The sequence below is a fragment of the Bombus terrestris genome, chromosome 1, assembly GCF_910591885.1.
Source record: "Bombus terrestris chromosome 1, iyBomTerr1.2, whole genome shotgun sequence".
NCBI lineage: Eukaryota > Metazoa > Arthropoda > Insecta > Hymenoptera > Apidae > Bombus > Bombus terrestris.
This window is the reverse complement of record NC_063269.1, coordinates 15,380,902-15,407,167: the sequence shown is the minus strand read 5'-3', so window position 1 is coordinate 15,407,167 and position 26,266 is coordinate 15,380,902. Positions and strand designations below refer to the sequence as shown.

Below are 26,266 nucleotides of genomic sequence, written 5' to 3'. Positions count from 1 at the left end.
CAAACTGATACGAACAACAATACATTGTATGTATATGTTATAAAATAACGACTCGGCTTGTGCATCGATAAGAAAGAAATGCAAAGAAATAAATAAAATATATGTTAATATTATATATCACTAAAAATATTATTATAAATACTTATAAAAATAATTTCAGCTATTCTTCCGAGAATGAACTTTAATTTAGACGAAACTTTGAAAATATAATAGGTTCCTTTTAGATAAAAACAATGTTTAGGAAAAAACTTTTTGATGCCTCAAAAATTGTGGCACCTTTTTTTTAACATTTTTCATCTTTCCTATATTTAAGTACATACTTTCCACATATTGAAGTACAATTTTTATGTATACAGTATAGACTTCAAACATGATATTATTATACATACATAAATAGAACAGAGGTATTATGGTCAATCACATAAAAATCGATACGTTCCTATTACTTTTATTGTATACGAAACAGTAGAGAATAAATGGTAAAAATTTAGGCATCTTTTCTGTTAAATTACCTGAAAAAAGCTAGTTTGCATTTAATAACAAGTTGTATAATTTTTATATAAGATGAAATCATTTATAAAAAGAAAAAGATGAATTTATACAGTTTTCAGTGTGATATGTCTATTATTATGTACTGCTTTCGATCCCATTTCGATATATTCATTGATAGAAGGGATTGCCTGTTCTACAAGTACTATTTCCGCAGCAGACATTTTTGGTAGTCCAAAATTTTTTTGTATACCGCCTGGGCCGAATTGCAATTGGCTGGTGAAATATCGACATCCCGGCAAAATATTTGATCGTACATAAGCAGAGGAAATAACATTTTTATAACCGCTAAGTCCTTCGACAAGCGCAAGGATTAATTTGGCAGTTGCAGCTCCATCAGACAACACTGGACCTTTAAATTCAATATTTGCCATTTCTTTATCTGCGGTACGTAATGATTGTAACAACATTTCTTGTTGCGCCTACATGAATTTTTAATATAAGGTGTTAGAATGTCCATAAAAAAATTCTCTCTCTAAATACATATAACAGTTTAATGTAAATGACTACATTTTCATACATTGTTAAATCGATTGATTGGAGAAGCACACGACAAAAGGGGAACAATAGTGTTCGAATCTGCCCCGCCAACCATTGGAACTGATAAGAATGCAGGATTTAAATCCAGAAGATTCGCGGTTAATGCCTCCATTCGCATACGATCATGTGCAGTGGAACCAATAATTCTGTCTGGATCCCACCAACCAGCAAGTTTGTAAATTTCTGACACCATGGGAAGTATAGCCGTTACTGGCCGAGTAAAAACAGCTACCAAAGATTCTGAACTCAATTGTACCATTTGTTCAGCCATTTCGCTCACGTATGTCGATGCAGCCTCAAATTGTGCTGCGGGACTTACATCAATATTAGCATTTGTCTCATCCATTAATGCGATAATATCTATCTGTAAACCATATCGATTTCTACGTATCAATTTTATCAACGTTGGGTCAGTGTTGTATTGGGGACGTACTGCTCATTTGTTTCGTTCTTTAATAAATAAATACATACTTCTTTAAGAGCCTCTTTTAAATGTTTTCTTTTAAAATATTTTACACGAGGTGATGTGTCAATATGACTAATATCTAAAATTGCATTAGCCAATGAATCTTTTGTATCTACCACATGTATTCGTTTTATAAGACGAAATTGTTTTAGAAGAACAGCAGCATACATCAATGACTCGCCGCCTCCAATCATACAAACTTTTATGTCACCTTTGATGTCTGGTGAAAAGGAATCATAATTTTTTAATTGAGGTTTGATGTTAACATTAGCTTCTTTTTTCGATTTTTGACCATTTCCTTTATCGTTTGCACATTTTGATTTTTCATCGTTAATTGGCATATTTGAAATGTTCCGGTAAAAACGGCGTGAAATGCATTTTTCGATAGATACCAAAAGATATCGCTTTCCAATCATATCTAAACATTAATTTTTATGTGAATCATTGACGATAATTTCTTAATACTGTCGAAGATGATAAAAAGATAGAATTCAGAGAATACTTAGGTTATTGGCTTAAAAGTACATTGATTTTAACATAAAGATATAAAGATAGAGTGCGTGAGCGAGCCGAAAAAGTGACATTAGAATATAAAGAAAACAATAAGTATACATATTGTCTATGTGTTTATATTTTTCATTTATTCACATTATATTTACAAAAGTTAAAAATTTTTCGTCTATATATATATATATATATATATATATATTATAATGTAATTAAAGAATAATGGAAAGAACTAGACACAACTAGATATTAACAAAACTCTGTTTTAATGCACGATTTATATAAGGTCATAACAATATATAAAATAATATTTGCATTTTATTATGGTCTTAATATTATTCTGTTATTTTATTGTTGATTATAGTATATATGTACTTAACTTGCTTCTATGATAAGATCAGACATATCTGGAACAGACTGTATTTTTAATGTCTTTTCATTTGCTAAATGTAGCAATGATACAAAAGAAATAGGAAAACTTAGGACTTCTATATTGGCTTTTGATAATAAATTCGGTAATGTTTTACAAATCTCACTAAAACATCTATTTTCTTTCATTCTATTTTCTTTTTCTCGATCTTCAATATTTTCTGTATCATTGCACATAGTTAGGCTTTTCCAAATGGATTTTTTTAGTTGTCGCATATCGATTCTTTTAGCACGTGTACTATATGCAATAGATATCTTATTTGTTAATTTAGGAATAGCTACTAAGTTATCTCCAGTAAAAATCATTTGTGCTTCTGCTTCATCATTATTTTCAAGATCATTATTGTCTTCATTTGATGCATAGTCTTCATTAGGGACATATGGACAATAATTTGATATATCATTTTCATTATCATAATTATAATTCTCTATATCAGATACATGAGTAGCATCTAATTGATCCTCTTTCATATTTATATGTATTAATTCATGAAGGTACAATTTAGCAGCACTTGCAATATCATAATGCATATCTCGTGGTAATGTAAGTCTTTCTTCATACCACTCTAAATTGGCAGCTTCAAACTTTGTAACTTTACTTACTACAAATTTTGGTATTACTGTTGCTTTTATACTGTCGTCATAACATATTTCTATTTCTTTTCTTTTTCTACCCGGTTTCTGTGGACAAGCGGCGATAATTTTACTTCCAGATAGTTTTGAAAAATTACTTATTCTCCAATGAGATGGACCAGCCCAGTGTATATTCAAACTTTTCTGAAGGAAGGAATACTCAGATGTTTTAATCATTCCAACATTAGATAAAACTTTACATAAGTCTACAATTTTTTCTGTTGGTTTTTGTATCTCTGCACATTTCTCTGTATTTTCCACATCATCTTGAATATCTAAATAATTCATATCATCACGAAGCACTTCTTCCTCAGATGGTAAGCTGGCATCTAAATCAAACTGAAATCCATTTTCATTGTCACTCTTTGACTTTATATCTTTATCATCTTCTTTTTCTTCTTCTGTTTCTTTCCCAATATCGTTGATCCAATTTTGAAATTCAAAATTGGTTAAAGGTGGACATATTTCTAATTTAGAAAAATCTTCCATCTGGGGAATAATTATTTTCGCATCTTTTTTGTCTATTTTATGTTCTACAACATCCACAATAACATCATGATATAAATGTAAAGAATAGTTTGAATTTGCATGATTAGACAGCATTACTTGATACAATGCATCTGTAGTTTGTGTATCCTCATTTTCCATTATCCACAAAGAAGGCTTCATAATTTCTACAGTTCCTTTTAAGCTATCTGTCGTACTAAAAATCTTCTGTTTGTTTTTCTTTTTCCTCTTTTTCTTATGTATTCGTAGATCTTTTACTTGATCTCCTTGCTCGGTATTTAGCTCTCCATTTACTTCATCAATTGAGCTATCATTTTGTTGCTTATCTATTCCACTAGCTATTTTCATTATTTCAGTATAAACTCCATCTACACGAAAACCATAGATTTTTGTGCTTACATCTAAAGATGTACTAGCTGCTTGCAAATTAGATATGTTGACATCTTGCTTTTTTATCATATAGGACATGAAGTCAATTATTTCAAGACTAAATGCATTTTTCACATTAATCTTGTTTTCAATATTAAGTTTTATACATTCGGCCATACGATCCTTTATCTCATGTGTTGGCATATGTGCTAAAAAACCAAGACCCAAAGATCTTCGTTTTTTATTTGTGCTTAAATTTTCTACTGATGCTATAGAAGCATTTAATTCATGACGTCTAGCCAATCTTTCAGCTTCATCATTGTTTTCTACCAATTTTGGTGATAATGTACTTTGTAGTAGAAAAGATTTTCTTCTCAGAGATGATGACAATGATGTTCCTAATATTATTTCTTTTTCCATTTTGCAGACTTATTTAAATATATACACAGAGATCAAATATATATAAATGTATTTAAATTTATTTTTCATTCACCTAAAAGAGACATTTCCGTTTATATATTTTACCAAAGTGTTAACAAAGTTCAACGAAAATGAACGAAAACAAAAAATACTTACCACTTAATGAAGTAAAATTACCTATAATCTTTTCCAAATCAACCCTCATTAAACGTAACAAAGTATAAAGTTGTTGGAGTTCGAGTTGCATTTGTCGAAGTGCTATCAGCTCGTTAAAAAGCTCCTGAAAGTAAAGCATTAATATTTACATAAATTCAATGAAACTTTATTTTTGTATACCTTATTATCCATTTAAAAGAAAGTTTGCAGAAATAGATACAAGAAAAATACTTTAAAAATTAGCTTAATATTATGCATTCATTCCACAATGTCTTTTTTTGATCAACCGAAATTATCACAAATTCAAACAAGTTTGAATACAAGTGTTCTTAAAACCATTTTATTTGAATAATAATAAATAATTCTTATTTTCGTGGTATATTTACTATATTATTTTCCTAAATATATTGTATTTGATAAATAAGAAATCAACTATAACAAAGCAATTAAAACAATTACATTTATTTAATAATTTAAAAATGACATAAAAGAATATAACATAGTGACTACTAACAGCTGCTACCAAGCACATAGAAAAGCGCCAAGAAGCTGCGACATTAGCGCACCCCATTTTTAGCGCGGAACTAATTGAAAATTATAGAATACCTATAATTGTTATCCCGCGTAAAGACAATAAATAGCCGATCAGTTTTCGAAAAAATATTCTTAAATTACCTGTGCTTTTCTTTTTTTTACAATAGGTTGTTTTTTTATTCCTAAGAGTTCAGATTCATCACTAGTAAAGATGGCAGATCTGGAATGACGTAACTATGAAAGATTTATTTTAGAGAAAAATTTGCAAAAGAAGTAAGTATATATTTTACTTATATAGTAAGGATTAATTATAAAGCATGGACTTAGGGTGGACCTTTTGCAGATCTTACGATTAAGATTGAACAAAATTTCATGTTGCACATTATTTCAAAATATATTTTGTTAACACATAACGTTTCATAACAAAAGGTTTCGTGTTATAAATTATTTCAAAATATATTTTTTTAAGACGATGATTCGTCGATATCCATTTTTTCATCACTCTCGTCACAATTATGTGCTTCTTTCGTTTCGGACTCCGTAATGTCCGATTCCGCATTATGTGGCTCGGAATTGTTTGGTTCATCTGTGATTGTAATTATTTATAGTACCAAAAAATATATTAGATTATGAGTATGATTAACAACAACGTTACTTACCACATGTATCTTTAACTGGTTCAGTAACGTGTTCAATCTTTTCCAATGCTTCTGTTGGTCGCTCAACGACTTCGATATCTGAATCTAAAAATTATTTTCGATTGATTCCAATTATTTCTTCAATCCCAAATAATTTATACATTAGTTTTCTTTTTATTCAAACCTGTATCCGATGCATTTATTGATTCCGTTTGCGGAGGTTTTAAATGTTCCGCTACATTTGGATCAGATGCTAGATATTCAGAAGTATTTAAAGATGAACTACTATGTGCAACATTATACGTTAACTTCGGAGCAGATGGCTTCTGTTTTCTTGCACGATTCCAAAAGTTGCAATAACAACATCTGAATCCTACAAAATCAAAATACATATATTTTGAATATTTAGTAACGTAATTAAATCTTCATACTTAACTCTTTTTGGCAGATTATGACAAATGTTTACCGAAATATTCAAATTCCTCTTTGAGAGCCATCCCATTGTGAGACTCACAATTTCGACACACTAATGCATATCGATTCGATGGACCATCTCCAACAAGATAATCAATCAATCGATCCAAATAAGTCCTTTGCCGCGCTAATACTGGACGTGGTAACGGAGTTCCTAGTAATAAAAAACCTCAATAAAAAAAACTTTACTTCAATAAATTAATTTTTAATAAATTAAAAAATTAAAAATTATTAATCGTAGTCCTAAAAATACTAACGATAATCACGAATTGGAGTATTAACTGGTCTAATACCACCCTGGAAGGAAGTATTTAATGGATTCTGAGTGGGAGCTATGCCAACTGGGACAAGACCAGTGTTAGCAGGTATACCACTATGCACATTCAGTGGTTGATTTTGATTTATTATTACACGTCTTCTCAGTTCCGTAGAAGGTGATGCTGGAGATATTATGTGCTGTGGTGTACTTGATCGTTTAGGAGTTTCTGTTGATGATGATGCTTTAAAAGTTGTCTAAAATGAAAGAATCTTTTACTAGACTTTTTATCTTCTATATATTCAAATGTTTCTCTAGTACTTTCTTATCCAAGAAGATACTCATAATTATCAAAAATTCATTCTTGATATATTTTATCATGTAAAATACAAACCTGCGGGGACAACTGAAAAATGGAAAAATAATTCAATTATTAAAAATTTCTAAAGATTATATTATGTAACTAAAATAAAGAAATTATATTATAGATTTACTTACTGGAGTCATTCTTAATTGATCAGGTGCAAACTTTAACAGAATTTCTTTAGCTTTTTTATATGTTTCAGTCTCTGTAACTTCATCTAGAATTTTCTTTTTTTCAGATTGCATACTACTTAATCTATCTTGATTTTTAGAAATTTTACATTTATAATACCACGTTACCATCTTTTTTGTAAGCAATATGCTGCGACAATGAAGTACATTTTGTCATACATCTTGAATAATTTTTTAAAGGAAATAAATACAATTAAAATACTTACAGAATAGGAAAAATTAACAGTGGAATGATATAAAATATTTGATCATATAGTGATGCAGGGAAGAAATAGAAGTAAAAAATGAATGCTGTTATAATATAAAGTATCACACTATATAAAATCAGAGTTCCAACAATCTTTTTATGTCTTTGTTCTGTACTATATCCATATCTTTCTATCTCTTTAATTTTCTGTTAAAGAAGGAATTTTTGATTACTTATCTAGTTATCAATATAAATACAAGTAAAAAAATATAAATATTTTACCGCATCAAGATCCTCCAAAATTTCAATTGTTGTTTTCTTCCTCTGAAATGTAAAAATAATTTATTTTAACCCAATTACATTATTAATAAAAGGAAAAGTATTTCCATATATAATATTCTCTTTCTCTCTCTCTTCTCAATGCACTTATTTACATACTAACATATTTTAAAAGAAAATGAAATTTAATTGTCAAATTCAAATGGAAATCTATGTTACGTTTTAGGTTATAATACTTTATTTTTATATAATAATTTTTATTATACAACATAAAATAAGTAAGTATCTTTATACAATTTTTTAAGACAAAGCAACTACAAACATTTGTATGTATATTTTTATTTTCTTATATTTTTACTTTGCATGTATATATTACTTTCTGTCTTTTTGGTTTGACAAAATTTAAATAATTGGAACGTAATATCATTGAATAATAGTTTTGTGTTGTACGAGAATTCTGCATACATTAAAAGTCAATGTTAATTAATTATTCAATATTAGAAATCTTATTCAAATATGGTTATAGATATTAAGCTACAAAAATCATAAATTGTAAATGTTTAGGAATTTATATTATTATATATTATGATAATAAAGTTATTCTTTAGTGAACTTATTCGAAACTTCCTTATTTTCGCGCCTAACCTAAAAATTTGTCATATATAAAGAAATGTGTTTGAATTAATTGCATTTAAATATTATAAAACATAATACATTATGCGTTAAAAGTTTAAGCATTTGTTATAAAATATTATATCTAAATTATTTTCGAATGCTTAGTAAAAGATTTATAACATGACAAAATGTTAACCTCCGTAATACAGTATTAATGTTATTTACATACTACCGGAGACTTACGCGAAATCTTGATAATATAATCCCCATTATGTCCAAATTTTAATGAGTTCTCGTCAAAAATAAAACCGATCAAACGTAAGAAATTCATGCAATTTTTTTTCTTTTTTTTTATTGAGCAGACTTCGAACAGCTCCAAATTTGTAAAATATTCTTGGAATCGTGCCAATGCTGACCCATAAGCGAAGATACATAGATATTTAACATAATATATATGTATACAGGTGAATATATATGTGTGTATGGCTAGAATATGTATTCTGTATAATGCAGCAGAAAATGCACGGTTACGCTATGCTGACAATGATATATATATATAACACCTGGAAAGAGTGCAAAGGAATCGTTAAGGATAATTCCTATGTAAAACTAAAATTTTCATTCAGAAAATTTATCGTTCTAGGGATTGTAATATTTTCATGTTACAAACAGCAATAGTAATAAACTACATACATAAAGAGATTAAATTTATCCTGATTTATCATAACCTATAAAAATTTACGATTAATTAAATTGTAGAACATTTAATTCATAACATCTAGCCGAAGTACCAATTTCATTACATGTTTTTCCATTTTGCAGATTTATTTAAATATATACACAGAGATCAAATATTTATATTCAAAAGTACTTTAACTCACTCACCTAGAAGAAATATTATTAAATTTATGTACTTTACCAAAGTGTTAATAAATATCATTAACAAACGTTAAAAAAGAATAAAAAATTAATTATGATCTAACGAAGTGAAATTATCTATAATTTTTTCAAATCAATCGTCATTAATCGTAAGAAGTTATAAAATTTTTGTAATTCGAATCCTATTTGACAGAGTATTTTTAGTTTGTTTAAAAGTTCCTGAAAATAACATTAGTATTTAAATAAATTTTGATAGAGACAGAGAATATTTTCAAAATATAGTGAGACTTTATTCTTCCATACTTTATCATCCATTTGAAATCTGAAATAAAATTACTAAACATAAAATAAGACAAAACATTAACGCTTGATCCGTGGATTGTTCTTTAGTTTACAGTGTTTTTTGGATACCCGAAATTGTCATAAATTCAGATGTTTGAATATAAACGTTCTTAAAATCATTTTATCTGAATATATATTTCCATTGTATATCTACACATGATTTGTCTAAATTCATTTCATCTGATAAATATAAAACAATATAGGAGATTTTATACTTATTCAATAATTTCAAGACTTTGTGACTATATAACATCTGTTTGACGTAAGGGGAGCTTCTCAGGGGTTAACTTTTGATACGAGGATTATGTAGAAGCTTCTACTGTTGGCAGTGCCGTTAAATGTGACAGGTCAGTCTGCAAGAATGGCGACCATGGTAGAAGAACAGAATTTGGTTGACATGGGCGAAGATAAAGAATCACAGTGAGTTGTGATATTTTAATTGTAATAGAAAAATCACCGATAACTAACGTGTGATTACATGGAAATATTGAAATAAGAATGTTACGTTTACAGCTAGGCTTTAGGAAAATAACCTAACGTATAACATTATTTGTAATTCTCGGCGATATTTTTTAATTTTTATATCTATTTACATTGCAGATTCGACCAAGTTACTTACAATTGGGTGGATATTACCCAAGAATTTTTCGATGCCATTACAGGTGCTTATTTACAAACTTATTTTCTCCTTTGCAAATGCTTGCTTTACAAGTTTTTTTTTTATTTCTTTTTCTCCCCTCATATTTTTTTGTTTTATTGTGGTAGAGGCGATTTAGTTTTCATTTGTATACAACTTGATTTGTTCAAATAATCATGTAATTTTATTCAATAACATTGTTAGCATTTAAGTATCATTATTTAATGGGAAATTAATTTATAATGATTAATGATATGAATTAATCGAAACAATATTTTATATACAAAATATTTATTTAATACAATACAAAACACTTTATTGTTATGTTTATTTAGAGTTGGAATTGGGTGAACTATTACGTGATGAGTTATTTGGATTATTTGAGGCCATGTCTGCAATTGAAATGATGGATCCAAAAATGGATGTTGGCATGCTATGTAATAGAGGCAACAACAAACCGTGCACTTTTACACAGGCTGTTGATTCTGGTGCATTGAAATTGGACAATTTGACATCATCGGAAGTTATAGGAATAATTGATTCAACATATGCGTGTATAGTGTCTTGGCTTGAAGGCCATAGTTTAGCGCAAACAGTTTTCACTAATTTATATCTTCACCAACCGAGTCAAATAGCGGATAAACCTTTGAGAACCTTTTGTTATGCTGTATATAAAATAATTGAAATAATTAAAGATTGCATCAATAAAGCATTAGTTTTTGAGGAAGAAGATTTCCAGAGTGTTACTTATGGTTATAGATTGCAACAGGATATTACAGAACAAAAAATCATATCCATGCTGAGAGAAGTAGAAGATGAACTACCTGGGAAAAGAATAAAACCAATTCATGTAGTATCAGAGAAAGAAGTAGGTGTATGTTTTGAAACACAAAATACATTTATTGAACTTTTTTGAACGACTAAGGATATAACTAATTACTGAAATTGTTATTATTTCTTTCAGTATGGTGATAGATTAGCACTCTATGCTAGAATTAGATTTACTAAAATATTTTATCAAATTTTATCATTAATGGGAAAGAAAGAACAGTTGCAACAAAATTTAAATGATTGTCATACATTGTTATCAAGATGTTCTTATATGATTCAAATGATGATTAAAACAGTAAACAGTGGAGAAAAAGCTGATGAAATATGTAAGTTTTTCAAAATTTATAGTTTACGTCATAGCATATAGTTTACATCATGTATTATGTAATGATTGTAGCAAATTATCCAAATATTATGGGGTTTGACCCTATGGTGAATCAAAGATTATTACCACCAACATTTCCACGGTATACAAAAATAAAACCAAGACTAGAGGCTTTAAAATATTTGGATGAGCTATTAAACAGATTTCGAACAGTTACTACGATTACTAATCAGAATGGATTCCATGCAGCTTTGGTAAGACAAAATCTATAGGTTACTAAAAATTTTTGGCATAAATTCCAAGTACACTGATTTCTTTTTAGGACTTTTTTTTAGAATTTTCACGACGAAGTCCATGTATATTATCCAGGTCAATGTTGCAAATAGTTTATTTACCTACAACAAATCGAGTATTCGGTGTGCAAAATTTTGCCGATGTTTTGAAAGATGCAGCGCGGAATTTCATAGCACCTCCGGTACTAATGCCAAAGAGTACGTTACTTCAAAATCATCAAGCTAAAGAATATGTTGATAGTTTCTTATCTCACTGTGTGGGGCTCTTTGGTAGTTTATTACAACTTACTGGCCATAATAGAGCAAGACAGAGAGACAAATTAGCACATTTATTGGATGATTTTGCAATATTACAGGATGAAGTGAGTTTAAAAGCTAATTTATATTTCATAACATTAGAATATTTCATAACTTCAAACTAATGTATGTTTGAAATTTTGCCAGGCTGAAAGAGTTGATGGATTTTTACATGCCTTGTCAATGAAAAGTGATACACCAAGGTCACATTTAGCTTGTTTCGGAACATGGATCTTGTATCATACACTACGAGTTATGGTCATGTATTTATTAAGTGGCTTTGAATTGGAATTATATTCGGTGCATGAATATCACTATATATTTTGGTACCTATATGAATTTCTTTATGGATGGCTAGTATCAGCTATTACAAGAGCCAATACGTTCTTGATGGAACATGATGTACATAATGATACACATAAGGGTAGAGGTGGTAAGAAAAGTGCGAAAAACAAGAAGAAAAAATCAACATCAAGACCGTATAATTTAGAAATATTAATGTATCAAGCCATGCAAAATATATGTGGAGGATATTACAAAGTAAGTTACGCATGTCTAATTTTTTATAAAATGTTATCTTCATGATTTAATTTCATCTATAAAATTTGTTTTATAGGCTTTAGTTGGTTTCCGTATGGATGGTAAAATACCACTTCCTGAGTCACCATTTGATTCAGAACGAGTTCGATATGAGCACAGGTTATTACCATTTTCTTCGTTACTCACACCACCTCCGGTACATTATCAGGAATTCTTAGATATGACGAATGCACAGATGCATAAAAGAAACGTGAGTATAGTGGCCTATTTCTCTTGGTTTTTAGCATGGAGCACTTTTTCTTAACTTTTATTTTCCTAGGAAAAGGTTACTAGTGAAATGCTGTACTTAGCCGGTTGTCGTCATTTTCATCAAGCTAGAAATATGTTAGAACGAGCTTTGTCTTTTTATCCACAAAATTCTAGTACTCTAAATGAGGTAAATATTTTTAAACCTTTTGATTCCCATGTTTGTATTAAACATTTTACTCATTATAGCGCTTGATTTACAGATCAATGATTTATTAAAAGTGGCGAAAACGAATTTCGTGGTTCTAAAGTTACTCGCTGATGGGCATAAAAAGGATTCTAAAGAACCTCCAGTATTTGACTTCTCGTATCACCAACATTTCCCATTGATAAAATTGATCTAAATCATTTGCAACGGCCATCATTTCATGCTATAAATGACATATTATTTATTCTAGCTTTAATCGTGCAGAAAAACTTTTTGTGTTGTTGATTTTGGATGCCTTTTTTTTGTCTAATACAATGTTTAAAGCTCCCCCCCTTTTTTGTTTTATTAACGATACACCCTTCATTGTACAGATATGTATTATTTATCGTACATATTTTGTGGATAAATTTCTATAAAGAATGAAAATGATATTTGTATATAGTTTATCATAAATCGTATGTTTTAAGTGAATTCATGTGGATATTAAGAATGAATGCGTCGATCGTTTGAAGATAAGGTTCGTGAAATTTACAGATCGTTATGAAATGTAAATAACAAAAGTATAGAATGTATAGTCTCAAAATGTTGTATAGTAATACATCTTATCAATGAAATTGTTAACAGTTCTTGTTAGTGACATCTGCAACATTTTGAATATATATTGCAGGCTTCAGCTATGTAACACATGTTCCGATAACAACCTTTTTTATAATAACAATCCGTAACTTTATTAATCAAACGTGATCTAAATTGTTTGCGTCTATGAGTATTATATTCTCTACATTTTAGGAAGACATGATTTATACATTATTGAATTCTGCATTGTACAGGAACGAGAGAATATTGTAACATTAAACTGAAACACTAAATTTCACTGTAAAATCAGAAAGAAGAGAAAGTGATGTATGTCTAATAAAAATAATACTCTGAAATGGTTGTGTATTTAATAAATAACATTATCCGATAATAATACATTATGTTATATATATACATATATATATATATATGAACATTAATAAAAAAAATGAATAACAAAATTTGTTTGAGTTTGCATCTATATTCAACATCTAATCTGTTATTCCTTAAAACCAAGTCGTTTTAACTAAGCAAATATTTTTTTGTTTAAAACGTTTAAAACGTCTATTAATATATACAAAATTTCAAAATGGTTTGCTGCCGTTCCGTGAAAGTGGAAGATCGAAGAATAAAAAAACCTTATTTGGGAGGATGGAAGCATAAAATTACCCAAGTAGAGTATTTAAACGCCGAGTCGCAAACAGGCCCCCTAAGGAAGCCAGAAAAAGAAAAGTGCAGTAAAAAGGTGCAATATATTTCTTGGACAGATGTATTTACGCAAACACCATGCGTTCATCCAACACAGATGTGGCGGTATATGTGGTTTCCTTGCATTTAAATTAAAACAAATCCTTCTAATTTCACTTTCAATTCCTCCTTTAATTTCTTAGTTTCCTTTGCTTGGTTTCAATAATCGTGAATTTCTTTTATCATTCTTTTTCATTAATTTACATCTTTCTCTTTGTTTAGATCTGATTACTTTATATCGGCCGAATCGGATAAATATATAACATCAAAACCATACGAAACATACGAAGAAATGATGAAACGACTGGATTACGATGGAAAGGCGCGAATTATCCAAAGAAACTATAGAATATACAAATTATTGAAGTATATCAAAGAATATGCGAGACAGTATCGAGAGTTAGTCAAAGGTTGTAAGCTATACGAAGCAGAAAAGATGATGTTATACAGGTATGTAACATATAAAATACGTAAAATGTGCAAAGTTGCTCAAAACCATATTACATATATCGATTGATGTCTCAGGAAGAGGCATCAGCAGGAAATTCTTCGAACAATTCATCCCAAAACTCGATCGGATTTTGATCTGTTATATAATTTGGTTGAAAAATGGAGACGCGATCGCCTTGAATGTGCGAAGCTACGTTTCTTTAAACCTGCGAGATGTGCAGAAAATTACGAAATTTTGGAAAAGACCATAGAAATGCTGAATGTAATCGATGAGAAAAGACAGGCGGTGAAGCAGCGCTACAGGAAGCGAAAACGCGCGAGATTTGTTGCGGTTAATTGCAAGCCTATTCTGTGGAACGGTTACAAGAATAAATTGTTGGAAATGGACACAATGAGAAACCAGAAGGCAAGAGAATTGAAAATGATTTACAACTCGTTGATGAACTACGATGTTACTCGCGAGGAACGCATGGAGATGCTCACGATACTGAAGAAATCGTTGGAGATACACAACTGTGTGTCTGTTTTCCATTTGATACGACTCTTGGACGAGGAGCTGACCTACTTGGCAAGGGGGATGAAACGCATGTCACTAGGCTACTTTCGAGAAAGGATAGTTTGTAAGAAAAAAATAATATACGAGATTTTGTCCTGTGACGTTCCAAGGTAACGGAACAATTGTTAACAAAACTTCTTTCCGCTTTCTCTTTCACGATGTAGACAGTTACTTGAACTTTTTACGGACGTCGCACTCGTGCTGTTGCGTGAACAACGACAGATACTTTTGTAAGAACGTAGATGATGAAAAATTGCGAGAACCAATTGAACCTATAACGAAATTGTGTCACAGTTGTTTGAAATTGCTTCCTATTCACCAATTCACTGTTCATGGAAGGATGAAAAGGCTGTCTACTTGCGTTGGTACTATTGATCTCGTTTGACATTAAATTTCTCGAAAAATTTAAACAGAGAATTTGCATTAAACTTTTTTTACTGCTTTAAGGTTGTACTTGGTTGCGTGAACGAAATATTAGACACGTGAACTACGACCCTTACAAATTTCTACTGGACTGTGTGCGCTGTGAGGAAACGAAAAGAGAATCACCTTCGGCCATCGCGTTTATGATGCAAAAACACGACATGTACCATTTGGTGAACAATATTTGGCACGGTCACTCAGTAGTCAGTGAAAATAGAGATATGTTCCTATTACGGATCGTTCGATACGACGTAAACGAGGAGTGGTCACCGTGGAATTGTATCCTTTTAACTGAGGAAGAGGCTGACGTTCATTGCAGGATCAAGGATTTCGCGAGTGTATACTCGAAGCCACTTATCGAAAAAATCTTGTTGTCTCATCAGTTAGCGAAAAACCAATTCAAGTACGTGCACATACGGTTTCAAAGACAGAGAAGTGGAAATAACGTATCGATTGAACTCGTTGCAGGCATTTGAGACAGTTTGAGAAGAAGTTTCAAGGTAAATTTCACAAAATCGAGGATAAAGCGGTGTACAATCCAGCGATCAAAGTGGACGATTATCTTTTTACGTGATATACTTTGCTGTATCTAATTGTCTCTTTGCTCTTTCAATATAATCAAATTATAAGGTCATTTTCTACTTAAATGTATTTATATATACATATAATTAATTGTTATAGAAAATAAGTATATGAAAAGAAAAAAATAGACGATTGCAAGATAGATGATCTTCATTTAGATTTCTTTTGTTGTATCTGGCAGCGATCGAGGAGAGGAGAGTTGGAGGATGGTGATTTCCTTCTTTTTTTTTTTTTGAATGTGCGACATATAAAATCGAAAAATAATGGACTAGAAAGTGCTTTCGATCGACCAAGCAGGTTGTCATTGGCAACGGTGGATTTAAGGGTTTGACCTTTAAGGTGGTGCAGAAGTCTCTTATGTGGATTGCGTCGCATTGAAAGCTCCGTTCTTTCTTTTCTGTCTGATCGTTCCCGGGACCGATTTCATGTTTTTTATCTGTGCAACGATGTCGTTTTGATAAATCTAATAGCATGCGTTATTTCAAGGCACGCTATGCCGCCATCGCCGCTGCCGTCGTTCGCCTCTTGATCGTTAGTGCACGCGTCGTTGGGCAATTTATAGCTGAACAAGACGAGAGACGATAAATTTCTCGGTGACGACGACAAATCTCGACGAAACGAACGATGAATAATCGTGAGACTAAAAGCAGCTGATAAACAGAAGCGTTATAAAAGTAACACAGAGCGTCGTAAACTGTACAAAACAAGAGGAACATCGAGTGAGTTTAGGTATAGAATAGCTTAAAGTAGCTTTAGTGTAGAGTACAACAATATTATTTGAATCGAAGAAGGACGAATTGCATTTTGCATACGTAGTATTCATTTACGACTATACTTCAATTCTTTACTTCTTTTGTTTCTTACATTTATACATTTGCTTTGTCGAATTTTGTATGTCGCCAGTTAATTAATATTTTCTCGTTCATCTATGTATAATGGAGTTAATTTTTAAATTTGATTATTAATTTATCGTGTATCGATTCTAAGGAAAAGAATCATTTGTTATTCGCGCGTTTCGAGATAAATACAGTGTGTTGCGAATCACGTTTGCGAATCCATTCTTCCTTTTTTCGACGATTGGTGATAGCATTATCAACGAAACCCGACTCTTAATTATCATTTATTTATCATCGATACGAACGTCCGTTTTGCGAGTTCCTCTCTTTTCTACTTCCTTTTAACGATAACGATTTAATCGAAATATTCAGTAATATTTCCTCCGGTTATATTTTTATATTTATAAAGTGTATCTTTCGTTGGGTTTGGCTCGAAAATGTTGTTCATTTTCGACGCAGAACTCTTTCGAACGTGAATTTCAATGGAATTTCAGCAAAATGGAGTTTTGCAGTTATCGTTTCAGGGTATTGGAATATTATTTTAGAATATTTATATTTGATTTCGAAAAGAAAAAAAAACGTTAATCCCGATGGAGGGATGAAAAACCATCCACTCGGCGGTTGAGCGTGGGTGCGCTCGCTGATGCAGCGGCTACATTGGCGATTCCCTTTTTGCATTTCTTCACCATTCCAGTCAATTTACTCAAATATTTTTGCATTCGTATTGGTACCTTAACAACCCTTGTTTTCGTTTCCCCGTTAAATAATTCATAATTCACAGTGAGTGGAAAATTTTGAAAAATCGTACGTAATAATTTATGGAAACTTTTACTCGGGCGTTCTTCCGATTTTCAAATATTTTCAGATGTTTCTCGTTGCTTGAGAAGATAATAGATTTTTCTGACAATTTTTTGAAAGAAAAATCTCTGTAGAATATGAGGATACATGGTAGCAAACATAAATATTAAAAACCTAAATAAACAAACAAATCCCTGCAATGTAAATAAACAAAGCGAGAATGTTTACAAACAAGTTGGGAGCGTAGACAAATAGAAAATACATCGTCATTCTGTATTTCATAAATTGAGGAGAAATATGAAATATGAAATAGAATTGTGGATAAAATGCGGTTCGAAGAAGATGCTTGCTCGTACTTGCTTAGTTGCTGCGATTCGCGCATTTTTGACTTCATCGCCTCCTCGCAGAATCATGAATGTTTCATGTGCAGATGTACCTTTAGTCAGCTGCTGGCGATCCAATTAAACACAAATTAAATTTCCGTGTTCAGTCGGCCACAAACGTTTAATAAGCGAAATGTAAACACTTAGTTCATGGGACTAGTTTACACGTGCAAAATGAATTCTCCATGTTATTACACGTTCCACGAATTCTAATTAAATTACAATTCGTCCAATCCAAAATCTATAGCGAGTCTTACTATGTATATAATCCAATCAACCTCCAACCAACTAAGCTTACTATTTCTCTGAAGCCTGCGTATCCCACATACAAATTCAGAAAATCGTAATTTTCATTTTCCATCTTTTACTCCAGTATCATCTTATTCCAGAGTTCCCAATGTTTCTGTGAGCAGGATGAAAGAGAGACAAAGAAAAAGAAAGAGTGAAATATCTAGAACGACCCGTTATCCTATAATGATAATAATAATTGAAACTATGTTGAACGAAAGAAGGGGGTGGAAAAAAAATAGAAAAATTAAAACCATTTTAAACGAAATAAGAGGGTGAAAAAAAGTAGAAATAAACTACACGTGGCCACACATGCGTGTTTTTCTTGTTTAAAGGGCCAAATTATACGCGATGCATTGAATGCATCGACCGTACAACGTGCGCTGGTACACAAGTTTTACGGTTCTCCGCGTTCTCGCCGGTGCATTTCCGCGCACTCCGGAATTACCGGCTGGATTTCCATCAGCCATAAAACCTTGAAGGGTGCATTCCTCTGTTCGCCGCAGATGCTAAAGCTTTAGCCGGCGTTTGGCAGAATAACAAAGAATTAAGCGCTGCTCGGGGCTTGAATTAACAGGTATTTATAATTTGGAAGTTAAACTTCTTCATGTAATACGTCATATCCTTTCGTATCTTTAATTATGTGCGCAAAAAGATAAAAATTAAGCTGTTCAGAAAACATACTTTTTGGTGTTTTCTGAATTATGATATTTATGTTTATGGAAAATTGAATCATAATTTAATCATGATCATAACAGAAGAATATGGTCGGTATATTTTTGTTACTCTTCTGATTTTAATGTCACTTTTTTTATTAAATAATAGAATTTTGATATAATATAAATTGAAAATGAAAACAAGCTGGTAGGTTTATAGTGTATGTTTTTTAAAAATATCTCATAGGTTGACGAAATTTTGTGGAAATCAAAGTTAGAATTAGTACTTGTCATGATATTTAGTGTATGAAACTAATTTCTGCTTTGGTTTTATTTCTTCCGTTGTATTCATAAAAATTTAAATTTTCATAAATGACCACAGTCTAGTTATAATTTATTTTAATTGATTAGTCGCGTGGAATATTTTGGCGAACGAAACGATAGTTTTCTAATTCCAACTTATTTGCGGTCAAATTTACGTTTGCAATATACTTATTCATAATCGAATTTGTGCCAGTCCATGTTCGTTTACGGTGAAATTTATGCTGCACTAAGCGGTCACCGATAACATCTACGTTTATGACGGAATTTATGACGCAATACGCGATACGTCGATGATTGACGTTATAATATTTACGCTGTTTGGCTATTTCGGTTATCAATGGCTAACTTTATATGCTTATGATTTTTTCATTGGCCATTACGGAACGAAAACTAACGGGGAAGAAAACACATTCGACCATGATGTTCAAGACTAATAACTTGGAAGCTACTCGTGCCACGGGATATTATACTTTCATTCTCTAATGGGAAATTTGGACCTTTGCTTCTTTCAAAGAATTAAATACAAATGAAAATGTTGTACCATTAAAAGCATACTAATTTCTGCAATTATCTTTATTATTTATTAATGGAACTGAACAATTTTAAATTGGTAATTTCCTAAAAACTTTGTCCCATTCTATGTATGCATAAGCATTTTTTATGAATCAGTAGAGAATATACGAATAAGTGATAAGTTTAGTAATCGATGTTTAAGTAGCATTTAATGGGACCCCACTGCGTTGATTGCATTTGCGGTATTTTATGAGGTTGCCAGATTCACCGGACAGCCTGTTTGCCCTTTGTGATTTCTAATGTCACATCAGTGCTTTACACTGTTAATGGCACATGATTATGTTTACAATACGCCACGTGTCCTCCAACGTTACTGTTCGTTGTTTGTGCAGAGTATCATGTGATTTCTGGTTTGGGATACACTTGTAATGGACAATACCGAATTGCATTTACCCAGCCTAAATTATGGATTTCGTGTAAATTCTACAATTAGATCAAGTGGAATATTAAGTTACGGCAAATGAGATTCAAGGACAACGATCCTTACATTTATTTACAATTGATCTCCTATTTTTCCCAGAGTACAATGGGCTCGTTTCTTGTATTCCACATTAAAAAGATGAAAGAATAAAAAATATCAAGAAATTTCTTGTATTTCCAGGTGCAGTTTGGTTACAAGAAGGAGAAGCTTCTAGGAGGAAATTATTCAAGATCGAGAAAAGTGAAAGGACATAAAGATGTTGGCGGTATTTTACAACCGCTGATCCTCTATTTTTTCCAGGTATTAATAATTTTATTTATCACACTAAGAGAAGAAAAAGACAACAAGATTAAGAATCTTTTTGTATTTCAAAGATCAGTTCGATTTTAAAATCGAGAAGAAATTTACACAAGGAAATTATCCAAAGATAAATAGAGGAAAGTAAAACAAAACGATTATCAACGTGCAAAACGACGATGGAGGTCGGAAGACACGCAAAAACAATTCCGGCGATTAAATCCGAGTAGTCAGCTTCGGTCGCTCTTTTTCTCGTGGAGTCCAACAACGCTCGTTTGGAATTGTAAAACGGCGGACGATGCAATCCTCCGAACGGATCCTTTAAACCTTGGCACAGTAATTTTCTTTTCTAGCCACATTACCATTATCTTCAGGCTAGCTCTTAGCCGATGGTTATACTTTCACAACCGCGTTTCCTCTTTTTTTTCATAGTTAATTCGATCGACCGTGTAGCCATACCACTGATAACTAATTAAAGTTCAAATGGAGAATTCAGAGATTAAAACACAATCATACTTAGTTGGCTGGAAACACAAACTGACTGGAACTATTTATCGGAACACGTACACGCAAACTGGTAAACATGACGGCAAAAATGACAAAAGAACGCAGACAAATTTTACGATGGATAAATTTACGAATATGGAATGTGACGTTGAAGTGCAGACGAATTTCTTTCCTAACGTCCGCGACAGATTTATAAAAAGTTTTAGAAATTCCAAGGAACCGAGATTCAAGGATTACTCGAACGAGAAGATTCTAGAGAGCATCGTAAAGATACAGAGATTTTACAGGTAAAGTAACGAATGGCGGATATTAAGGTAGCGAGTAGAATACGAGCAGGACAGGGGAGGTTTTCGCCATATCTCGTGACTAGCAGAAATAAAGCCACGAAGCTTCGTTAAATCAGTTATTTTTATTAATTAAGTGCTCTAGCCGGTACGAAGAGAAGCATAAAGCTCGATATTGCGGTAAGATATACAATTTACTCGCGTTGCATAGGTAAGTCGAAGAGAAACTGGTTAAGAAAACAGAGTTTCTCTGTTCCGGGACTCGAAACTTTTTCACGCCATTTACGATAATTTAACGTAATATAGATCAATTTTAAACCTTTCCAACCTTATCGAATTGTTACACCGATTAACCTACACAGTTTTACAATTCAAAGTATTAGTTTAGTACTTGGCGCTTAATGCTCTCCACTGACTTTTCACCCGATGAAATATTTCCAAGAGCCCAGCTTTCAACCCCCGAACTTCGCCAAACCGTCTGCTCCCTAAAATCCTTTGGATTTCCTCGAATCGAACGTGTCAACGAAGAACACAGCGCGCACACGAGCTCGTAACTCCGTGGCGTAAACTTTTGGCGACGAACAAAATCTCCGAGGAACACCTGTTCAAACGTCTGTTCGACGTTGCCCGCAGAGCTCACCGCGGCCGGCAAACCACGATCTCGTCGAGCGGCGTTTCAGTCTGTGCTAAGAACACGAACCGGCGGCAAATACAGCCAGTACCGAGATTCTATCGCAGCCGGGATTTCGTGATACTAAACCGCACGTCGCCGAGTACCAGGGCGGACTTCGAGTTGCTGTACAATCTGCTGGATCGTTGGCGTATCCACGAGACGAAGAGTGCGAGTGAACAGCTGTTCGTGTCGTCCAGGATAGCATTGTGCAGTTTAATCCTATCAAAGGAGGTAGAGCTATTGCGAGCTATTGATTCGAGGAAAACCACTATCAAATTAAAAAAGAGAGAGCAATCATACAGAAAATTCTTGGATGAGTTGTGCAAACCTGTCGTATGGAAAACCAGTCATGGAGAATCGATTCCTGTAATTACACCATTCGTACAGCACGCCAGATGCTTTAGAGACACGTTCGAAGAGTTATCGAAGGAAAATATCACTGTTAAGGAAAGGGTTGAGATGTTGTCTAAATTAAGAAAGGATATAGAGCCGCATACGTGTAAGGAATCTGATGAACTGGTACGTTTGTTGAATCAAGAGATTGATCTGTTGACCCGTAACGTGGAGGAAAGTAAGTTGAATTGGTTAAGGAGTGGGCTGAGGATGGCTTTTTTGAGACTGGCAAGGGAGTCCTTGAGAAACGAGCGAGAGGATTCGAGGCTGATCAGTTGGTTCCGGACCAGTTGTAAAACTATCTGCAGGAGCTGCGGTAGACTATTGCCTCTCGAGAAGTTCCCACGCGAGAAATGGTCCCGTTCCTCTTCGTGCAATTACTGTCTCTACGTGAGAGTTCGCGCTGGGCCTCGGCTCGTATACGAGCCGTATCAAAGACTTCTTCGTGATGTAAGACGTCAGGAAGCTAGAATCTATTGTTACACCAGTCTGGCTTTTATTATTGATGCAAAAGCCGTTTACCATTTGGTGAACGATATTTGGCACGGAAAATCGGCCATTTCTGAAAACGATAATTTAGAAGAGTTGAGGTTGGTGAGATTTCGAAATGACGAAGAGTGGTCACCGTGGAATTGTCTTTTATTAACCGTGACGGAAGCCTCGTTGCATCGAAAGGTAGTTGACCTCGGTAAGTTTTACGGACCGATGATACTACAAAAGTTTTGCACGAAGAATCTTCAGGCTAAACTTCGGTTCGAGTTCGTGGCCAAATTCAAGAACCTTCGTGGGAATAAACAATGACATCAAACGCTCATTTATTATTGTTCTTCGTGGGAAGTTAATTAGCAAGTTGCGTCAGCGTACAGTAAAAGGATAGAGTAAAGAAAGCGAAGTTTGATATTACGTTGAGAGTGTTGAGCGAATAGTTAGATGCTGAGAATATTTAATTCGTATACATGGAATATCTGGTATAAAATAAAAGTATTTTCATGATCCTCTAAATTTATTCAATATGAAAAATCTATCACCTTATACCTCCACGCGATCTCAATAGAAAGATGTTAGAGGATAACAAGTACCGTGTATTTCTTGAAGAATCCAATAAATAATTATTCTTATAGTAACTTTTACATCAATAAAAAAGGATATGTTATTTGTGTCTTCTACTTTTTATCGCAGTTAAAAGTCATCCTACTTTTTTAGTCCTGTTCGTGTGCAAGTTTATTAAAGAAATAACGTCGACACCAAAATTTGATTTTCTCATTTAAGAAAGTTTAAAATTGATATTATATTGGTATTATGGTATATTATATTATCTTCTGTCATATGTATTACAGGAGAATTTTTCGCGTTGAAAATACCTTACATAGCGTATGCGTAGAAACTGAAGAAGATCTCTGCTGTACGTTTCTTTTTCAGCAATCCTACAGTCTGTTTCTGTAATTTCATTCTGGGTAATCCTAAGCATTTTCCAACCATTAGACGAAGGTCCAGCTTTATGGAGGGGAAGTAAAAAAGATATCTATGTATTTATCCTTACAATTTAAAAAGATGGAAAACAGTAATAAAGCCCAACGAAATGGTCGTCTTATGGTTTATCGCAGGGTGCGTAACGCGCATGTTCTCATAAAGCTGCCAACTTTTATTTCCTGGTGAACTGTGTCGTAACGTGAAAGTGTTTCGTGATTTAAATTTAAAACCGTAACCTCGTGAAAGTTATTCGTTTAAAATTGTAATTTGTAGACGAGGTCTACAATCCTAATTGTTTATCAGAAATTATTAAGATATTACATCGAAATGTATGTAGGACGTGAAATGTCGTAATGGATCTTATTCCTTCTGCGGTCAAGGCTTCTAATATTGATAAGGAATATGACACCGCATTCAATTTACTTAATAAATGTATTCACTGAAGAAGCTTTCAGCTGTATATGACGTCTGATCAAATGGTCGCTAAGCTAATGCCATAAATTTCAAATATACTGTCGAGTGGTTCCGCGTCAAAGCGATTAAATTGACCATAGTAACGTCTCTGATATCACACTTACACAACACTTTTCTGATGTTCTGCTATCGACTAAATCGATCTAGTCGCTTATAAATAAATCTATTAATCTATTATTTCTAAAAAGCGAAAGTTGCTTAAATGTTGATTGGATATTAATCGAACGTTCAAATTGAATTTTTATTTTTGAATAAGTTAATTGTAATTGTTTGAAATTCAAAGTCCGGATGAAGCATTTAGTTTGGTAGTTTGTGTGATAACAGATAATAACAGAAACGTTACAACTGTCGCAGATAATGTCGTCGCGTCTACTACAGAACGCGGTTAAGTAGTTTAGGACTACATGTGGTCAGACACAAAGTTTAATATAAGATGATTAACGCTGAATGCGATAAACACATGTTAAATATAGTACGGGACGCAACTATGCCAAATTGACGTAACAGTCTCTTCCTGTGATATACAAAGATCAAATGATCGTTTGTGAAATTGTAATTGTCCAATGTAATTGTCAAATGTTCATTTCGTAAAATAACGATACAAAAAAACGACAACAATGGAGGAACAGCGCGATATTGTACGAATGCCCATTAAACGGCCTTTTCAACGTTGTTGGAGCTGTTCGAAAACTAGGGGAAACACCGGAAACTCTCTAGAGCGATCTGCAGCAATGTTGCAAACTACAAAATTACTTCCTGTCACTTTGCAACGATGCTTGGAAAGTTCAGTGATGTTCGTGAAATTGGAGACTACATTATAGATCGTGTTTTCTTTTCGTAGAATAAACATTGTCTTTTAACGAATTAATCGTACAGGTGGATTCTAACGGGACCGGACGTCGCACAGTTATAGAGTTTTCGTCTTGGTGAATGCATAAACAAGTAGCGTCTTTCACGGAGAAGGAAGACGGTCACGATATTCAGCGAAGAATTGTCAAAGTGAATTGAGTTGCCAGAACTTCTCTCCCCCAGCGAACTTTTCGATTATTTGAAATTATGGCAGCTCCCTGGAGAAGCAGAAGGAGATTTTCAACGATTTGTCCCTGTGGAAAGCTCTTCCATCGTATTCACGATAAGATATTATCATCGATTTCTTCTAATAATTTGTCAAGTGGTCGAAAAATTCGATCTCGTATGGATTTATCGCGATAAACGTGGCATTTTAAAAGTTGAAACTGAATTATCGATACTTGAAGGAACTAATTACGAAGTCGACGTCGAAGTCGAATACAGAAGTTTAGCAGCGGCCAGGAAGAAATCATTTTGCAATTATCGAACGTAAACTTCAGTCAGCTCACGATTTAATCAACTGGTCTGATGCAGTTTTGATTGCTACCTCTGATCTAATCGAATTGTTCACTTTCATCGTTACTTTCATTATTTCTACGTTTCAACGTGGAAATTATGTCTATAATTTCGGTTGATTCGATTGCAATCGTTGGTGAGGAGGATTGAGGAGAAGATGTTGAATCGATGAATCGTTTAATTTGTACTGATAATGTAGGTATGCCTTTAACGAGTCGCTTTTAACGACGAGATATACGACATCGATAGATTAAAGCTTTCAATTAATTAGCCATCGAATGGCAAACGATTAATCATTTCTATTGATAGTGTCTAGTGAAAGGAAACTAATAAACCGAAATGGGGCTGTGGCAACGATTAATTTTAATTTTTTTTCAATCCCCAACCTCTATTCTGATTGGGAGTCTGTCCTCGGTGAACCAATAACGCGACAAATCGATACATACCTACACACGGATTCGATTATAGCCAGGTTACA

General features: G+C 32.7%; 5 protein-coding genes and 1 long non-coding RNA gene across 9 annotated transcripts; 3 read left to right on the top strand and 3 right to left on the bottom strand.

Moving 5' to 3' along the window:
* Window positions 1–91: 91 nt before the first annotated feature.
* LOC100649488 (malate dehydrogenase, mitochondrial) lies at window positions 92–2,170 on the bottom strand. Its single transcript, XM_012314222.3, has 3 exons — window positions 1,561–2,170; window positions 1,070–1,453; window positions 92–971 (listed from the first exon to the last, which is right to left on the bottom strand). Exons 1-3 carry the CDS (start codon window positions 1,969–1,971, stop codon window positions 597–599), a joined length of 1,170 nt encoding a protein of 389 aa, XP_012169612.3. The 5' UTR covers window positions 1,972–2,170; the 3' UTR covers window positions 92–596.
* LOC125385784 lies at window positions 1,736–7,236 on the top strand. 2 transcript variants are annotated; one of them, XR_007225410.1, is made up of 4 exons: window positions 1,736–1,808; window positions 5,278–5,383; window positions 6,197–6,379; window positions 6,464–7,236. It is a non-coding gene; the product is annotated as an uncharacterized LOC125385784 (long non-coding RNA). The 2 variants fall into 2 exon arrangements; XR_007225409.1 differs by lacking the exon at window positions 1,736–1,808 and having other exon boundaries at window positions 4,908–5,383.
* Window positions 2,306–4,900, bottom strand: LOC100649367 (condensin complex subunit 2). Its single transcript, XM_003393426.4, has 3 exons — window positions 4,757–4,900; window positions 4,577–4,700; window positions 2,306–4,493 (listed from the first exon to the last, which is right to left on the bottom strand). The coding sequence occupies exon 3, from the start codon at window positions 4,418–4,420 to the stop codon at window positions 2,438–2,440; it is 1,983 nt and encodes a 660-aa protein (XP_003393474.4). The 5' UTR covers window positions 4,421–4,493; window positions 4,577–4,700; window positions 4,757–4,900; the 3' UTR covers window positions 2,306–2,437.
* Window positions 5,479–8,653, bottom strand: LOC125384636 (endoplasmic reticulum junction formation protein lunapark-A-like). Its single transcript, XM_048409234.1, has 10 exons — window positions 8,358–8,653; window positions 7,503–7,544; window positions 7,240–7,427; window positions 6,977–7,163; window positions 6,873–6,884; window positions 6,480–6,735; window positions 6,215–6,376; window positions 5,933–6,121; window positions 5,770–5,853; window positions 5,479–5,696 (listed from the first exon to the last, which is right to left on the bottom strand). Exons 1-10 carry the CDS (start codon window positions 8,382–8,384, stop codon window positions 5,575–5,577), a joined length of 1,269 nt encoding a protein of 422 aa, XP_048265191.1. The 5' UTR covers window positions 8,385–8,653; the 3' UTR covers window positions 5,479–5,574.
* Window positions 8,654–9,276: 623 nt separating this feature from the next.
* LOC100649015 (N-alpha-acetyltransferase 35, NatC auxiliary subunit) lies at window positions 9,277–13,644 on the top strand. Of its 2 annotated transcripts, none has more exons than XM_012313522.3 (10): window positions 9,277–9,755; window positions 9,936–9,997; window positions 10,308–10,840; window positions 10,937–11,129; window positions 11,201–11,382; window positions 11,451–11,783; window positions 11,866–12,258; window positions 12,335–12,508; window positions 12,584–12,694; window positions 12,768–13,644. In XM_012313522.3, exons 1-10 carry the CDS (start codon window positions 9,697–9,699, stop codon window positions 12,906–12,908), a joined length of 2,181 nt encoding a protein of 726 aa, XP_012168912.1. In that variant the 5' UTR covers window positions 9,277–9,696; the 3' UTR covers window positions 12,909–13,644. The 2 variants fall into 2 exon arrangements, with proteins under 2 accessions (XP_012168912.1, XP_003393471.1); XM_003393423.4 differs by having other exon boundaries at window positions 9,280–9,755; window positions 12,578–12,694.
* Window positions 13,645–13,787: 143 nt separating this feature from the next.
* Window positions 13,788–23,481, top strand: LOC100648893 (IQ and ubiquitin-like domain-containing protein). Of its 2 annotated transcripts, XM_003393422.3 has the most exons (9): window positions 13,788–14,101; window positions 14,258–14,485; window positions 14,561–15,105; window positions 15,206–15,406; window positions 15,489–15,867; window positions 15,933–16,775; window positions 18,687–18,928; window positions 20,506–20,625; window positions 20,700–20,958. In XM_003393422.3, exons 1-6 carry the CDS (start codon window positions 13,878–13,880, stop codon window positions 16,036–16,038), a joined length of 1,683 nt encoding a protein of 560 aa, XP_003393470.2. In that variant the 5' UTR covers window positions 13,788–13,877; the 3' UTR covers window positions 16,039–16,775; window positions 18,687–18,928; window positions 20,506–20,625; window positions 20,700–20,958. The 2 variants fall into 2 exon arrangements, with proteins under 2 accessions (XP_003393470.2, XP_048265185.1); XM_048409228.1 differs by lacking the exons at window positions 13,788–14,101; window positions 14,258–14,485; window positions 14,561–15,105; ... (1 more) ...; window positions 15,489–15,867; window positions 15,933–16,775 and adding exons at window positions 21,055–21,416; window positions 22,047–23,481 and having other exon boundaries at window positions 17,373–18,928.
* The last annotated feature ends 2,785 nt before the right edge of the window (window positions 23,482–26,266 follow it).